Source organism: Sciurus vulgaris (genome assembly GCF_902686455.1).
Source record: "Sciurus vulgaris genome assembly, chromosome: X".
NCBI classification, from domain to species: domain Eukaryota; kingdom Metazoa; phylum Chordata; class Mammalia; order Rodentia; family Sciuridae; genus Sciurus; species Sciurus vulgaris.
The window spans coordinates 131942445-131955652 of NC_136471.1; the positions used below are offsets into that span (position 1 = coordinate 131942445).

General features: G+C 41.7%; 1 protein-coding gene and 1 long non-coding RNA gene across 5 annotated transcripts in view; one reads left to right on the plus strand and one right to left on the minus strand.

Annotated features, from left to right (window-relative positions):
* LOC306650885 overlaps positions 1–13208 on the plus strand; it is a 461164-nt gene that overhangs the window by 47569 nt on the left and 400387 nt on the right. The window lies entirely within an intron of this gene.
* The window catches only part of CLCN4 (chloride voltage-gated channel 4), a gene marked incomplete at its 3' end in the record, with an annotated part of 70958 nt that overhangs the window by 20561 nt on the left and 37189 nt on the right, over positions 1–13208 (minus strand). For all 4 annotated transcript variants that reach the window (XM_079123148.1, XM_079123147.1, XM_079123146.1 and 1 more), the window contains 5 exons: positions 12244–12366; positions 6253–6459; positions 6057–6137; positions 3642–4187; positions 937–1123 (listed from right to left, as the gene is read on the minus strand). In XM_079123148.1, coding sequence (XP_078979274.1) covers positions 937–1123; positions 3642–4187; positions 6057–6137; positions 6253–6459; positions 12244–12366 — 1144 coding nt within the window. The remainder of the gene's footprint in view (positions 1–936; positions 1124–3641; positions 4188–6056; positions 6138–6252; positions 6460–12243; positions 12367–13208) is intronic.

Genomic DNA, 13208 nt, shown 5'->3' on the forward strand with positions numbered 1-13208 from the left:
TTCCTGGGCTCAACCCTGAGCCCTTATTAGGGCACAATGGGTGAAATGACAGGCTCACAAGCCCCAAATGTAGCTCAGTCCAAGTCTCCAAGTTCTACTTCAGAGAACTAAGCCTCCAGTTCTCCTCATACTTATTCCAATTTGACCTGGCATCAGGGAACTGGAAGTCACCTAACTAGGGGCTCAGCTCCAGTGAGGGACCTGGGTCGCCAGGGCCACATGCTTGGTTTTTTGGTGAGTGGATCCTATATGGGCTATATAGGTTTCCAAATGAACAAGCACCTATAAGCTGGAAAACTATAGAAATTCTTAGGGTTATCAGATTACAGACAGACCCACCTTTGCATCCCTTGGTATTCAAAGAGACAATTCAAACCAACAACTAATCCAATAAACTTAAACCAGGGTTTCTTGCCTTCAGTACAAAGGACATTTGGGGTTGGATCCTTCCTTGTTGTCAGGACTGTCCTGTACACTATAGCAGTTTAGCAGTATTCTTGGCCTTTATTCACTACACATGAGTGGCACCCCCAGTTGTGACAACCAAAAGTGTCTCCAGGCATTGCCAGGTGTCCCAAGGCATCAGAATTACTGAGAATCATTGTTCTAGCTGGTACAGTAGTTGTAAGATGGTGGAAGTTCCATCAGCTTGGTCCCCTGAATAACTAGGTGGAGAAGTCTCTGTTTGTGTGTGTGTGTTTAAGTATATATGTGTATATATACATAAACATGTACACATATATGTTATATGTATTAATATATTAAGCAAGATATATAACACTAAGTCTTAAGCCATTGAGATGTAGTTTACTTGTTACTTGTAGCATAACCTGGCCCATCCTGAGCAATGCCAATGACCAAGTCCATGTCTTCCTTCATGCTGGTCCTCTAAGTCAGATCAGCATCCCGCCCCTCCCTCTCTACCTGAAGACATACCCAGGCAGGCAGCAGCTCCCACCATTGCGTAAAGTCCTGGTGTGACACAGTCTGCTCCAGGTCTGCACCAGTTCCTGAAGATTATCCAATCATGGTGATGGTAGGCGAGCTGCTCCACACCAATTCCCACCATTCTGCCTGCCATGGCTCCCACAGCCATGCTGGGGATGAAGAGGCCTGAGGGGATCTGGAGGTGCACACAGAGAAAGGCAGATTGAGGGGAGGAGGCTGAGTTCCTGCCTCCCAACCCCCAGGAAATGAAAACCCCCTTCGACAAGCACTCTTTTGGCTTTAGCCTTCAAAGGAGGTGCAACTCTTCAAAACAAGTCAGCTGGGAAGAGGTGGGACAAGCGATTTGACCTGCTTAGTCAGTGAGTCTACTGCGACTGGGAGAGAATGCAATCTGACACTTTCATTTCCTCTCCTTCAAAAGCTGGCCAGTTTGCCTGCTGTGGATTAAAGAATGATAAGCCCCACTGCAAATAACATTCAAAGTGAGCATCTGTCACCTGAGACTCTCACCACTTTCTTGCTCCCCTTGCTGTGTCATTCAGATTGGCTTTGAAAATTAAATGTCAAGTCACAGCATGAAAATGGAAAAGAAGGGTCTGCGATGGCTCCCAGGTAAAATAGAGACACTGAATGCAATATTGCAGCTGCCTGCATCTTCCAAAAGGCTTTTCAAGGCCTCACCGCCCTCTTTAAAGGATGACTGCTGGACACTTGTCAGAGACAGATCAGGGAAAGTACCCTCTTCCTAACGAAGTACATCAGAAGCCTTCCAAGAGGCATTCTGATATTTTTCCACCCAGGGAAGGAGCAGCAAAGAAACAGACTATGTAACCAAAAAGATGTTGGTAGAAGCGTGCCACCTACTTAGATGAATGAAAATACAGGTTGGTTTATCTAGTGACCATACATGTGCTGCAGAACTTGCCTGACTCCCCACATTCGTGGGATCCCACATGACTGCTGATCCTGGGCACATTTCTCCCTGCCCCAGGTGGTCATCAGTCTGAGGATGGAAGTACACCTTCAACCTCTCTGAAGTTCAGTCTGGGTCCTTGTGTGCAATTGTCGGAATCTGGAACATTCCTTAGGAAATCGTTCCTTTCTGAACTTCCTCTCATTCCACAGTAATTTAATCCCCTGTCACTTCAAAGTAAACTTCTCTCAGCAAGCACTAAAGATGCTACTAGCATCTTCCTCGGACATGTAAATAAATCCCTTTGCTAGGAGCTGAAGGATCAGAGCCACAAGACTGTTTAATGATGTCCATCCATCCTTACTGTTAAAGCACAAATTCTGGTTTGTGTGTGCTTACTATTCACTCGAGTGGATAGTTTTTAGACTTTTTGAAGAGATAATTCATAGAATACCACATAAAAAGCAATAGTAATGGAAGAGAACAGGGGGCTATGAGGGGTGAATAATGCTGTTTCTGGTCCTGGGTGCGATTTACACAGCACATGTGCTTTGTAAAAATTCATTAAGCTTGTTCACATCTCTGTATGAATGATATATTCCAGTAAAATATTTTTAAGAAAAATAAGCAATAATAGGACCATTCATAATAGCCAAAAGGCGAAAACAACCCAAATGTCCATCAAAGGATGAATGGATAAACAAAATGTGGAATATTCATAGAATGGAATAGTATTCAGCTACAAAAAAAGGAATGAAGCACTGACACCTGCTACGACATAGAGGAAACTTGAAAACATCATGCTCAGTGAAAGAAGCCAGACACAATGGCCATGCATTCCATTTATACGAAATGTCCAAAGAAGGTAAATCCATGGAAACAAAGAGCAGATGAGCAGCTGCCAGAAGCCAATGACCTGTATACTTTAAAATGATCCATTTTATATTCTATGAACTTGTTCTGTTTTTCCAAAATTTAAAAGGCAAAAATAACTCAAATGCCAGAGTCCATAAAAGAAAGCTCTTTAGGAAGGATTTTTGAAGTATGTCTGAACTGATTTAGCAGAGTGTTTTAAAAAAGAATGAAAGCAGCTCTGTCCTCTGATTCTAGAAACAATAATGATAGCTTGCAAGAGCACTTGCCATCAAGAGAGGACATGTACAAGGAGCCCCTACTGGCCCCAGCCCCACCCAGGCCAGGGACATGCTTACTCTACGTCTTGTCCTGCTGTCATGGCACACAGGGCGCTCACCACACCACCTCCGAACACTGGGTTTGCCTGTGTCTCTCCCATAGTGGTGTGTTCTTTAAGGCCAGCATTCTGGGTCAGGCTTTGTGTTCCTTGGACTTAGCACAGTGCTTAGGATGCAGCTGAAGCTCAAGGCATGTTTGCTGATCCCTTGGCGCCAAACCTTGGCTTCTTCCACTACCTGCTATCACCAGCTGACAGATAAACCTCAGCTTACCCCTGGTCTACAAAGGTGCTAAGGCGAGTTTGATGCCTAGCTCTGTCTCCCATAAACTATGGATCTGACAGAGCCATCTATAGCCTCTGGGCTTTAGCTACCCTTGATTATAAAATAGGATTAAAATTTCGACTCCACAGAATTGTTGGTCATTAAGAGAACTGTTTTCTGTTGATTAAAAGAATGTCAAACACCTTAGAACACACAAGAAAGGTCAGTTCCCCTCCTCCTCAAATCACAATTTTATTTTGGAGAATAGGTTACTGTCCCCAGAAAGACATGGAACCCCCCCATCTACCCTCCCCTTCACTCACCTTCATGCCAAAGGTAAATATTGTAATGACGATTTTGAAGATCAGTGCCAGGGCCAGTTGCCACATGGCTGTATAAACCCCAACTCCGGCGGGTCGGTCTGGAATGTCATCCACAGGCCGAGTCATGTTGGGGTCATTGATGTAGTCACAGAGCTGGGAGGACTCAAGGGCCCCACAGTCATTGAACAGCTCAGAAATTAGCTCACTGGTACTCTGGCGTGTGTAGGGGTTAGGGTAGGCAATGATAGCAGTGATAGCTGTCACCACGATGACCTCCAGTACCGGGTACTTTCCCAGCCTGGTGGTCTTGCGCCTCCTGCACCAGGCAATGTTGCAGCGGGTGAAGAGGGTTCCCCACAAGCCCCCAAAGACCCCCAACAGGATGAAGGGGAAGAGTTCAGCCATGTACCAGGGTGTGTGGTATTCCACGTAAAAGAGAACCAGTCGGCTATTCCCAAAGGGGTTGATGGATCGCAGCGTGAAGGCTGCCACCAAGGCTGCAAAAAATGACCTCCACAGGGTCTTCAAAGGAAAATAGTAACTGACCTGGGACAAACAAGAAGAAAATCAGAGACTAGCCAGAGAAAAAGCAGCTCAGACCCCTTCCCCTTGTGTCAGCATCTACCTGCTGGCACTTGGCATGAAAAATACAATTCTAAGGCCAATGATGAATGACACATACCTCATTAGCCTAGGTTTAACTGTGACTGAAATGTATCAACAAAGATATTTAGGGAATCTATGTGGAAAAGTGGAATAGATACTATGTTGATTAGATACTAATCAAGATAGGTTTGAGTTGATATTTTTCTTTCTCTTTTCTTTGTGGGGTTACTGGGGATTGAACCCAGGAGTCTATCACTAAGCTACATCCCCAGCCTTTTAAAATTTTTTTTCTTTTTTTTTTGTATTTTTTTTTATTGTAAACAAATGGGATACATGTTGTTTCTCTGTTTGTACATGGCGTAGAGGCATTCCATTTGTGTAATCATAAATTTACATAGAGTAATGTTGTTTGATTCATTCTGTTATTTTTCTCCCTTCCCCCACCCCTCCCACCCCTCTTTACCCTCTATACAGTAGTTCCTTCCTCCATACTTGCCCCCCTCCCTAACCCTAACTCTAACCCTAACACTAACCCTTCCCTCCCCCCATTATGTGTCATCCTCCACTTATTAGCGATATCATTCGTCCTTTGGCTTTTGCCTTTTTAAATTTTGAGACAGGGTCTCATTAAGTTGCTGAGGCTGGCCTCCAACTTGCAATCCTCCCACCTCAGCCTCCTGAATTGCTGGAATTACAAGTGTGCACCACTATGCCTGGCTTGAGCTATGTTTTAAGAGAAGTAAAGAGCTGGTGTGTAGCTCAGTGGTAGAGGGAACACTCAGCATGCCTGAGGCCCAGAGTTATATCCCCAGCACTGAGAGAGAGAGAAAAAAAACAAAACTATTTACTCATAATATTGTCAATAGTGTCCATGGCACATAGGTCCTCCTAAATGCAAACAAAATTCTGTACTTGATTTCATAGACAACAGAAAGATGAAGGGTTGGAAAATTCTGGCCCAGCAATATATATATGGCACACAAACTGTGAATGGCTTTTACCTTTTTAAGTAGCCAGAAATGTAAAAAAGCAACTTACAATATGAAATATCTATTCAAAAGAAGAATAATTTTTGTGCCATGTGAGAATTACATGAAATTCAAATTTTGGTGGAAAGCTTTTGAGGCACATAGCCATGCCTACTCATGGAGGCACTGTCTGGCTGCTTTCCTGCTACAGAAGCAGAGTTTACTGTCTGTAGCCCACAAAGCCTAAAATAATTACTGTTTAGCCCTTTTCAAAAAATATTTGCCAATTGCTTGATTGATCCACTCAGGTTCCAAGGGCTTTCCTTCAGAAAGAAGATACTATAAATCTTCCCAAAAAATATTGGTAATATTTTTTACTAGAGCTTTATGGTTATACATAGTTGTTGGGTTCATCCCAACAAATTCATACATGCATTAAAATCAGTTTCAGTTCATGATCCTTCCCTTCCCCTGAACCTTCCTCCCCTCTCCCTTCTCCTTCCTTTACTCTACTAGCCTTCATTTCACTCAGCTATTAATTTGTATTTGATTGGTTCTTTATGTAATTTTGTCCTTCCCTCCCCCTTTCCTTTATTTTACTCTAGCTTCCACATGTGAGAGAAAACATTTGACTTTTGAGTTTATATCAGCAATTTTTACAACAATACTTGAAAACATATCTAACAGCAGAAATTGGGGCTCCTCAGTCAACTGCAGGAAGCTTATGCGGCGTTTCTGTGAGTCTAATCTCCCAAGGGTAGATAAAGGCTTTCTGCTCAGCCAACCACCCACATATTCCTTGCCACTCAAAACCACAAATGCCCTTGCTGCCCACTCTTACCTCCTCTAGACTGAACAGCACACCTCCAATGGGAGCACCAAAGGCCACCGACACCCCAGCAGCAGCAGCAGCTGAAAGCACCTGCAAAGCAAATCATTACAAGCAGGCTTTGTGCAGGTGAGCCAAAGGCAGGGGTCAGGGAATCCAGGGCCCTGAGAAGAAGCCTTCCCTGCATAGAAAAGATGAGCGGGCTCACCTCACGCCTCTTGCCCTCGTTCTTGCTATACTTGGAGAATAGGCTGCTGAAGAAGTTGCCACAGCAACAAGCCACATGTACCAGTGGCCCTTCCTTCCCAAGGCTCAGGCCAGATGACACAACCAGCACCAGGGTGACTGTCTTGATTAGCAGGGTCCACTTTCCTAAGTAGCCCCTGATGATAAAGCCACTCAAAATGGTCTTTATCTGAAACAAAGAACAGAGAGCAAGGAGGAATGAACAGCTTCCAGCCATGGCTAGGAAAAGAGCTGTAATGCCTCTGAAGCACACGAAGGGAGGCTGTCTTAGTTTTTGATGTTTACAATTTGATATTATATTAACAGAAGTTTGAATAATGGTAGTCCCTCACTTACTCATGGGGATATATTCCAAGACCTCCAGCGAATGCCTGAAACCTCAGATAGTACCAAATCCTATATATACTATGGTTTTTCCTAGGCATACATACTTATGATAAAGTTTAACTTATAAATTAGGCACAGTAAGAATTTAACAATAACTAATAATAAAATACAACAATTATGCCAGTTGGAACACATTTTCTGTTCATGTCTTCCACTCAAAAATGTAATGGCATTTCCATTTTAACTAAGCATTTGTCCACAACCTATGACCATAACTTTTGCAATTCTAGGAGTAACAGCAAAATTAGCATGAGGTGTTTTTTCTTCATAATTTCATGGAGAGACGATTCATTCTTACCATTGATCTTAGCAATCTCAGCACTTTTTTTTTCCATAAGTCAAGACTTTCACCTTTTCACTAAAAGGAAGGACTTTACAACTTCTCTTTGGAATATGCAAATTGCCTGTATCACTACTCTTATGCTTTGGGGCCATTATTAAGTAAAATAAGGGTTACTTGACCAGAAGCACTGCAATTAATCTGATAACTAAGATGGCTACTGTGAGGGTAGTGTATACAGCATAGATACGCTATTTATGCTGTTTATGGTGTTTACGGATAATTTATGTTCCAGACAGAATGGAGGAGGAGGGTGGGAATTTTAATAACACTACTTGGGATAGTGTGCAATCTGCTCTCCAAATTTTTCAGCTCTTTTGTGTGTTTAAAAATACTCTTAGTGCAATGTTAGAAAATAAAGAAGATGCTCAGTATTCCCATAACACACCTTTAGGTGATATAAAGATGTTTGAATCCATCATGACCCCTTCTCTTCCATCAAATCCTACCCTCTTATATTGGAAAAGACTGAATACAAGGAAAACTGTCCTGCTCCGTTTTCGCACTTGCTCCACTTTGCCAATGACTTTCTTCCTATGGGCACATATGAGACTTTGCTTAATGCATTTAGAATTCAACTGGATGCCAGTCTTGGTGATTAACTTTGTATACTGAAGTCCACTTTCCGTAAATGGTATGCCTTTGCATAGATAGAAGCATCACCAATAGGAAAATAACTTCTAGCTCCAACCTCTCTCACAGTTGGCTAAAATGGAAAGAACATTCACTGCTAAGGGAGCAATTTGCAAACCTCTAATCATAGATTAATTAGATAAGAAATGAGTCAGTGAAATTTCTGGTCAATTTTGTTTCCCCATTGTGTAATAAATGATGGGACAATGCTATCTCTTATCAGCATCATTTACATAACTTCAAAATGCCTCCTTGTGAGCAGTGTTCTGCCATGTAAGCAATTTCCCAGATAGCTATTAAAATCCTTCTCAACCTTGGTGTCATCAGAATCACCTGGAGAGTTAGGAAATACTGAGGACTGGCTCTCACCACAGAGATCTTCTGTAATCCATCTGGGGTGCATTCAAGGTATAGGGAGTTTTACAGCATCCCCAGGTGATTCTAAAGTGCTTCACTCCTGAAAAGAGTAGTACAGCTATTCCTAATTTCTTAATATTTCAGGGACGGCCTGAAAACTGTTTTTTCACTGGCTTTTTCCACTGAACAGGTTAATTTTGGTGATTTTGGAAAAGTTATTGAGTGAATCCTCAAATTTTAAAGGTCTGTGGACAGGGCCATTTTCACCTCAGGAATAATTGACAGAGATATGTTTCTTATTCAAGAAGAAGAGGGAGAGAGTGAGGCAAAGAGCACACATGCGCACACATGCACGTTCTTGCGTATTTCCAAAAACCTCTGACAGCTCTTCCTCTAGAACTTATGTGAGATCCCTGAGCCATAATCAGATAGTATTTCTTGAACTACCCTTGAAATAATAGCAGACCAACTAGTCTCTAGTCTCTAACTAGTGGTAGTTGGCCTGATTGAGCTTGTGCTCTGGGGAATGTGAGATCCCTTTATTTAAGGGATGTTTTATTATGCCTGCCACAATCCTGCCCTTTTGTGTTGCCTCGAATAAAATTATCTGTAATTTTTTGTCAGTTAGTTAATGTGGATTTGGACCCCAGGGTACAGTTTAAAAGCATAATACCATTTAGAAAATTACAAGCATCTAAATTACCTGAGCCTCTGCCAGCCATGACATGTGGTGAATTGAACAATGTAATAAGTATTTTATAATTCTCTAAAATGATTTTATAAAATTGTCATGATCAAATTAGGAATTACAAATTCATTCCCAGTAGATGCCAAAATCCAATCACTTGCTCTCATTTGAATTTGTGGAGACTGAAGCAAGCAGGGCTTTAACGCTGTATATTGTGGTGGATTTATGACTGGTTGGTGTTACCCTTAAAACCAGAACCCTCTTTGGTTGATAAATATTTACATGAGTGTTTATGTTTGTAAGGAACAGAAAAATCAACTCAGACTAAGTTCTGAGAGGGAGGATGAGCACTTTTAGAAACGCGCCTTGGGCTGGGGCATAGCTTAGTGTTAGAGCCTTAAGTGAAGAATTTCCAGCTTTGTAATGATAACAGTGAAAACTTTGCTACTGCTGAATCATAACCATGCTTAATTATAAAACCTCCACTGGTTCCTGATACTTTAAAAGAGTGTTGTGAACACTTCAATAAAGTGAAAATGAATCTATTACATGCTTACATGTGCTTAAAAGAATGTTGATAAAAGAAGCAACCATATACCTACTATCAAGAGGAAGAGGTAGAAGAATGGATGCCCTGTTTGCCTCCCAACTGGAATCTTCCTCCTTTGCCTCACCAATTTCAATCTTTTCTCTGCCTTTCTTTTCTGGTTTTTTTTTTTTTTTTTTTTTTTTTGAGAGCAAAGTAATAGAGTAACAGGATTTATTAGAGTAATAGAAAGAAAGCAGAGCTCCCAAAGAGGGAGGGGTCCCAAGAGGAATGCCTTCTCTTCCTTTCTTGACCATGTTAGTGCATATGTTGTTTCAATTTGACTGTTTGTGGACTTTATATAAATAGAATCGTACTTTACATATTCTTCTGCAAAATACTTTCTTCATAAGACATCACATTTTTGTCAATGTTTCCTGTACTTCTGTCACATAAGAAACTTCAATACTTAACTCAGCATTTGACTCCTTTTGAGTTCAGTTATCTCCAATAAAGATACACACTTTAGAGAAGAAAAATTTACAAGACCCTCAAAGACAGAGCTCACATTTGAGTTCTTTCTCTGTCCATGAGATCTCCAGCTGAGCCACACATCTCTGGTCCTTAGACAGGCAGGGGCTTGCCCATGGTACCTTACCTTGCTGCTTTAGACTTTCTGCCAATTCCCCACTAACCATCTCCTTATTTTGGAAAGGCCTGAGTCAAAATGCTGACTGGTGGGCCGTGGGTTCATAAACTGGGATAACAATGATGATCTATCCTTTTTATTGTCCTGAGTGCCTTAGGTTTAGGGCACCAAATAAAATAGTCACTTCTATATAACACCTGATTTGAAAATGCAAATTGGCCCCAATGCTATTCATACATTAGAGAGAAATTTGAGCAAAAGCAAAGTTTTTGCCTGTTAATACACAATTTCCTCCAGAAGAAATACAAGGTGAATGCAGAAAACTACACCCAGTTGAACAGAGCCATGTAGAAAAACAGGAACTGCACTTATCTTATACTTCTCCAAGTCCATGCGCTAGCCATGACTGTCTACACCTGACGTCACAACTTCCCTCTGAGTTCAGATCACCCTCAGTTATGGTTTGGACCTAGAATGTCCCCCAAAGATTCAATTGTTCAAGGTTTGGTTCCCAATTCAGCAATGTTCAGAGGTGGGGGTCTTTGGGAAGTGTTTGGATCCTAAGGCCTCTAACTTTATCAATGGATTAATCCATTGACAGATTCCTAGCTGAATGGATTACTGGGAGGTGATGGAAACTGTAGAAGGTGGGACCTACTTGAAGGGAATGGATCCATGAGAGCCTACCCTTCAGGACTATTTCTTGCCCCCAGCTTCTTTCTCTCTCTTTGGTTCCCAATTGCCATGAACTGAGCAGCTTCTCCACCATGTCCTTCTGCCATAACACACTGTCTCACCACAGGCCCAAAGCAACAGAGTCAGCTTACCATGCACTGAAACTTCTGCAACTATGAACCAAAATAAATATTTACTCCTTTAAGTTGTTTTTCTCGAGTATTGGGTCACAGTGATGAAAAGCTGACTACCACATCCTCCTTCCACCCCTTCATAGGAACTCAGAAGCTGCAGCCCTTCTGATACCCACTTCCATAAGCAAACATCAAGTTTTTTTCAAGAAGTGATATACATATGGTAAAATTTACATATTTTTTAGCCATTTAACATGTGTACTACTGTACTACTACTATTTTTATTTGGTTCCTAATTTTTTAATGTGTGTCACTGGGGAAGTTTTTGAGTATTTCATCCTTCTAACCCATTTCCCCCATAAAACCCATGTTTTCTATTGTGCCATTTTGCATTTTATACAGCACAGTGATTTTTCAGAGCACATATGTCCCATTATAGCAGAACTGACTGCACAGAGGAAACAGGATGGTAATGCAGCTTGTTTTGTTTATTTGTTTGTTTGTTGGTTGGTTCCTGAAGCAATGTTAAAATAAACCACCAATTCAGCATGGCATATCGGCTGTTTTTTCTATTTTTTCTGAAATAAGACCATGTTGAGTTTTTCCTGTGACCATCTTTTAATCACTCCATCTCTTTCTGTAACTAGCTGAACCACGGTCAGTATGGGAAGGTGCACCCAAAAGGGTATGAATCCATTGCTACAACTGGCCCACAACTCTATCTCTGAACTCACTATCTTCGCCACCTGTGAGCATTGCTGAAGCACCAACCCAAAGGAGAACTGAATTGCATTGATGAATGAAACTATAAGAACTTCTAACATTATTTCTGGCTAAAATTTTCATTGTCTGGGCTTTTCTGGGAATCAGCTAACTTATCATTATTCTGCCCAGTCAATCCTCCTAGGTTTCAAGTTCAGACTCAGGTATTCTCCTTGATTGATGAGATCACTTCCCTCCTACCCCAGTTACATAAAAGTGCTGAAAACTATTTACAAGAACTCTAAGTTCACAGGGGTACATTCCTAGTGCATGCACTGAAAAAAGAATTAATTTTTTCAAGATTGCTATTACCTTGTCACCAGAAGAGCAAAATGTGGCAAAGGAGTTTGATCCTCAGTAAGTGTTTTCAGCAATGATCCTCCAGTATTGTCTTTTTTCACATTACATCACAAATGCACTTAGAGTTATTACAGTGCCACATTTATGTAGATGGTTAATGAACTCTGATTTCACATGCTACAACAGTTCATGCCTGCTTTACAAAGACAAGCATTTAATCATCTAAGGCACAACAGAGCAAAAATCCTGAAGATAGAGTTTTAATCCTGAAATCAGATTGCTGGGTTCAACTCACAGCTCACCAGCTCAGTGACCTTGGGCATGTATACTTAACTTCATTGACTGTTAAATGAAGACTAATAGTACTTACCTCATAGGCTTATTGTGAAAAATAAATGAGTTAATAGATGCTAGATGCTTGGAACTGTGCTTGGCACAACAGTGCTACAAAAGTATTTGCTATTCTTATTATTGGTACAAAAGTAATTCAACCACAACTCACCTCTGGTATACCAGAGCCACAGGCGTATGGTGCAAATACACGTACCAGGGAGACTGCCAAAAATGCAAACAGCAATGCCCACAGGATGTACATTAAGTAATTCAAAATGTAAGCGCTGGCACCCTAAACAACAGACACAAAACAAGAAAGAAAATATGAGCCACAGCAGACCTGAGCAACTACTCAACCCCACACCATCCATCTTGAGTTTGGACTGGGCAGGTTTGCCTCTTCCTGCATAAACAAAGGGGTCAGTGTGGGTTTTGTCAGCTGTTGCTATTGCTACAGTCACTACACACAAACAGCACCCGGTGTTCCTCCAGGAGCTGTTTACACCAACCTTCCTTCCACTGGGTGAAATGTTTGCAGTAATGGAAACCACGAATGCTGCCGGGTTGTAATCACCACTTGCACTAGAGTTAATAAAAGGTGTGACGCAGAAAACTCTGCCTCCAAGACTTGGGAAGATTTGTTTTGTCTTGTCTGCAGTGAGTTGGTCTCTCCTAGTTTTCAATTACAGCCACACCCATACCACAGCAAGCCACTACACTGCCAATGAGTAAGTGTCAGAACTGTGTTTTGGAAGACGGCTCCTCTAAGTGTGGTTCGTGGACCAGCAGCATCAGCATCACCTGGGAGCTTATTAGAGAGGATTGTCAGACCCACCCCAGAGCTGCTGAATAAGATGCTTTGGGCTGGAGCTCAGCTCCATGTAGTTTAACAAGCCCTCCAGGCAATTCTGATGCACCTGAACATTTGGGAGGCACTATTCAAGGGGAAATGCTTGATCATCTCCTTCAGGATAATTCACTGAATAATTTACTCCAAATTATCTGATGTGTGGAGAATGGTTTCTCAACCAAACACAAGGTCTGGGGTCAAAGACCTGATCTGCTGAGTGGAGACCTCATTTTTCTAGGCCTCAGCTTCTTATCACCATCTGGATTACTCAAGTGAAGGGGGAA